We start from the raw sequence: 3,849 nt of genomic DNA, 5'->3' as shown, positions 1-3,849 counted from the left end.
TTCGAAATTACTTGAATGAAGAATAAAAATTTATTCATTATTCGAAAGTGCTTGAATAAAGAATAAAAATTTATTCATCATTCGAAAGTGTTTGAATAAAGAATAAAAATTTATTCATCATTCGAAAATGTTTGAATAAAGAATAAAAATGTATTCATTATTCGAAAGTGCTAGAATGAAGAATAAAAATTTATTCATCATTCGAAAATGTTTGAATAAAGAATAAAAATTTATTCATTATTCTAAAGTGCTTGAATAAAGAATAAAAATTTATTCGTCATTCAAAATTTTTGAAATGATGAATGAAAATTTATTCTTATTTTTTTTTTATTCAATTATTCATTTTCTTGATTTCGCCCATCCCTGTTTCATACAAAGAAAAATGCCCTTTTTGTTGAGAACGCTATGATCCTCCAATTGAGGTACTGTTGAGAAACAACGTTGGAGATTTGAGAAATACCTTAGTTCTCAATTAAACTCAAGTTGAGCTCAAACCTAAATGTTTCTTGGGATATTTCTCTCATTTCGCTTACTTCATTTTTTTTGCTGTATCTTGTTATTGCACTTGAGACAGAATTTCACTGCTTGCTGCCTATGCGTGCTACTATTTTGTCATGGGCGATCTCGTGCTCTTGCAAATTTGGAATAGTATTTTTGCATTCCATAGAATCCGAACTACATGCAACACTCCGAGAATACCCCTTATATGTTTTTACTTGACGATAAAAGCCATTGAAAACTGGCCTTACCACATTTTTTTAAGGATCGTACTAATTTTTTTATAGGCCAAATACACCGCACAGAAAGTCTGCGCATCGCGAGTACTTTCTCCGCGGTGCGGATATCACACAATACGCCATACACCATACAGACATTTAAAAAAATGTTACATTTTAAAGAATTTCAACAGAAATTGATTATCTTCCTCCATGTTTATCCGCGCAGGTCTACACTTCATGAAAGCTAATCAATTATGTCAAAATTCGGCGACCAATATCAAAATTTTTGGAGTTTACACAGAGCGTATGTGAGACCATCTGTGCAAACATAAAGCGGCGAAATACACGACGAGACAATCTGCGCAGACATGTTGTGTGGTGTATTTTGCCTATTATTTTTAATTTAACTCCACTTCGACCTGTGGAATAGTTATCAGATCACTATTCTAAATCCATCGTGCAACATTTGAAGACTTTGTTACAAAAGGACCGCCTCCATTTTTTACTGCAGGGTATGTGTGGCCTACATATAAATGTACGCATATAAATATAATCTTAAAAATATACTATACTATAAGCATCACATATGCAAACATTTTATGAATGTAAGGAATACTGTTGCACTTTCCTACTTAATAGTTTATCTGCTTGAAGATTATTATTGTTTAGTGTACATATTTTTGTTTGTGTGAATAACCTAAATATGCTTATAATCCTAATGATGGAATTTTTCTTGCAAGCTATGCGGGGAATTATTTTTAACAAAGCCTTTTTATCATAAGGTTTGAAAGGTTTCTTATAAAGATCTACATAGACTAGTCACTAGTGTAAAAGACATGCCATCATTTAATTTTTCTACTAGACTAGCTCAATCGTATTCATTTTGACTTACATCGCCTTATTTCTCTAATCGTGGGCTAACGGGAAAGAATAATTGCACATAAAACTCATTCCTAAGCATTTAGATAGTAAAAACAAAAAAAAAAGATGGCAATCTCTACCGCTAAACTTAAATTATAGTAGTGGCTCAAAACGTACATACCCTGCCGCCACACGGCACTTTGAAGCAGGATTTCTGATTTCTCCTTTAAGTTTACAACTAATCTGGATACAAATAGTCCTGTAGTATGTTTTGAAAAGCTATCTTGATTTTGCCTCGATCGCGTCCATTTAATTTTTGTATATCTGGTAGTAAACTCATAAGGAACATTGCATCCGGATCTGTTTTGCAGTCGCACAACTCCACATGCGTCGAAGCTACTGCAGCAGGCGCAGCGGCTGCCGGTGGTGCAGTTATGAGCGCTGTCGCCGATGTTCCTGCCGAGCCTTGACCACTTGCTGTCAAACCGCTAGCTCCAGAGCCAGCTGGTACGCCCACAATTTCTAAACGATGATGCGTACTATTGCTACCGCCAGCACTAACACTATTGTAATTATGATTCTGATGGGCATTGCCGGTGTGGCGTTGATGTTGATTTAAAACGGTCGAAGCGGATGCTACTTGACTGCTTACATTTGTTGTGCTACTTGCATTCAAGTCGGCATCAATATTTATTTGTGTGCTGCCAACGCTAACGCCAGTTCCTACGCTGAGACCCACACTGCCACTATTACTTGTTGTGGTGCTCACTAATTCCATTGGTTTCGCAAGTGTTGGTCGCACGAATGAAACGTTTGTATGCGATGTAGCCGAGCTAGTGGCAGTGGAAGGCATGCGTGTGTGTCCGCCAATAGAGGTGCCAGCATTGGTGTTGGGCTGTCCACCGCTACCAATTGTACTGATGCTACTGCTATTGCCAACACTTCCGCCACCAGCACCTCCCCCACTATTACCATGATTCAATTGGGTGCTACTTATGCTTTCCTGCGAGCGTGGCCGTTTAATGCGTAATTCTTCTTGATAGGAACGTGCTTGTAAACGCATCAGTTGCTGCACACGCAACTGTGCACGCCTTTCCTCTAATGGTATTTGTGGGCTGCTACTAGCATAAGAATCCATCATGAAGTTGCGCATTTCCATCTCTTCCAATTCATTATCTTCTTCATCTGGTCGCACCAATGACTCTGGCTCATAATCATCAACGTCCGATTTAACATCATCACATTCGGATTTTATGTCATTATTGAGTGTGTGTATGTGCTGCTCGGTGTGTCGAAAACGCGACCGTTGTTCATCATCAATAACATCATCTAAGTCATCGGAATTGTGTTCCGGATCATCAAAATATTCCAAATAATTATCAAGTGGCTGATGATGTGGCTGTTGAGAATGCAAATGTGAACCGTGTATTTCTCCGGTAGTGCTGCTGCCACCAAGTGTAGCCACCGCAGCTGTGCGCTCACGCTGTAAACGATCAGATAGGGAACTAATGCGTACCAACGCATCTTGTACTTGTGAATCCAGCGATTTAGGTTGTGTATGTTTTCTGGATACAACAAATAAGTAATGGACTATTAGTGCGAATTCCACGTGAAAAAATATTCTCGAAAAAACTATTAACCAAAACAAATACAATTTTTGCAATTTGTTTTTGTTTTGCCTATTAAAACCATAGAAGCAATTTGTTCACTTGGAATTGGCGATAACCCTGAATATGTTTACTATAGTAACTTACTTCCTCAAATAGGGATGCAGGAAAAACATTCGATCAAAATAAGTCCAGCAAGGCGGCACTTTTTCTTCCAAATAATTAGTGTATTCCCGTCGAAAAGATATACGCAAATTTGTCCATTTTGCAAGACTAGCGCCAGCTAAAATCAGTAACCCAGTGTTTATATATTCTAAATCTTATCCCCTATGCATTTCCATGTTACTTACGATTCTTTTCTAACTTTTGATCGACCTCACGCCAAAAATTCTCTACATATGGCCGGCAAAAGTAATATTTATGACGCGGATTATAGATGGCTTCATCATGCTGCACCATATCGATCAATTTAAACACTTCCTCCGTCAACCAGCGCGATGAGGAGCACGAAGGCGTCACCGAAATATTTACATAATAGTCATTTGCCATTTTAATCGTAATAACTATTAAATTTATAAATTTTTATTAGATTTGCCGCTGTAAAAATCAGTTGAACAAGTTGAAAAGAAAAGTCGCAAAACAAGCAACTAGAGCTGTCACAC

At 37.6% G+C, this 3,849-nt stretch overlaps 1 protein-coding gene across 1 annotated transcript in view; it reads right to left on the bottom strand.

Annotated features, from left to right (window-relative positions):
- The window catches only part of LOC118736366, a 443,387-nt gene extending 439,651 nt beyond the window's left edge, over positions 1–3,736 (bottom strand). Inside the window, exons 1-4 of the mRNA XM_036466460.1 lie at positions 3,538–3,736; positions 3,335–3,470; positions 1,933–3,145; positions 1,762–1,859 (exon numbers count right to left, since the gene is read on the bottom strand). Of these exons, the coding sequence (XP_036322353.1) occupies positions 1,762–1,859; positions 1,933–3,145; positions 3,335–3,470; positions 3,538–3,736 (1,646 nt within the window). The remainder of the gene's footprint in view (positions 1–1,761; positions 1,860–1,932; positions 3,146–3,334; positions 3,471–3,537) is intronic.
- Positions 3,737–3,849: the final 113 nt, after the last annotated feature.

Source organism: Rhagoletis pomonella, unplaced genomic scaffold, assembly GCF_013731165.1.
Source record: "Rhagoletis pomonella isolate Grant_MI unplaced genomic scaffold, Rhpom_1.0 Rhpom_scaffold_00003, whole genome shotgun sequence".
Lineage (NCBI taxonomy): Eukaryota > Metazoa > Arthropoda > Insecta > Diptera > Tephritidae > Rhagoletis > Rhagoletis pomonella.
The sequence above is the reverse complement of the archived record's forward strand: the minus strand, read 5'-3'. Positions and strand labels throughout refer to the sequence as shown.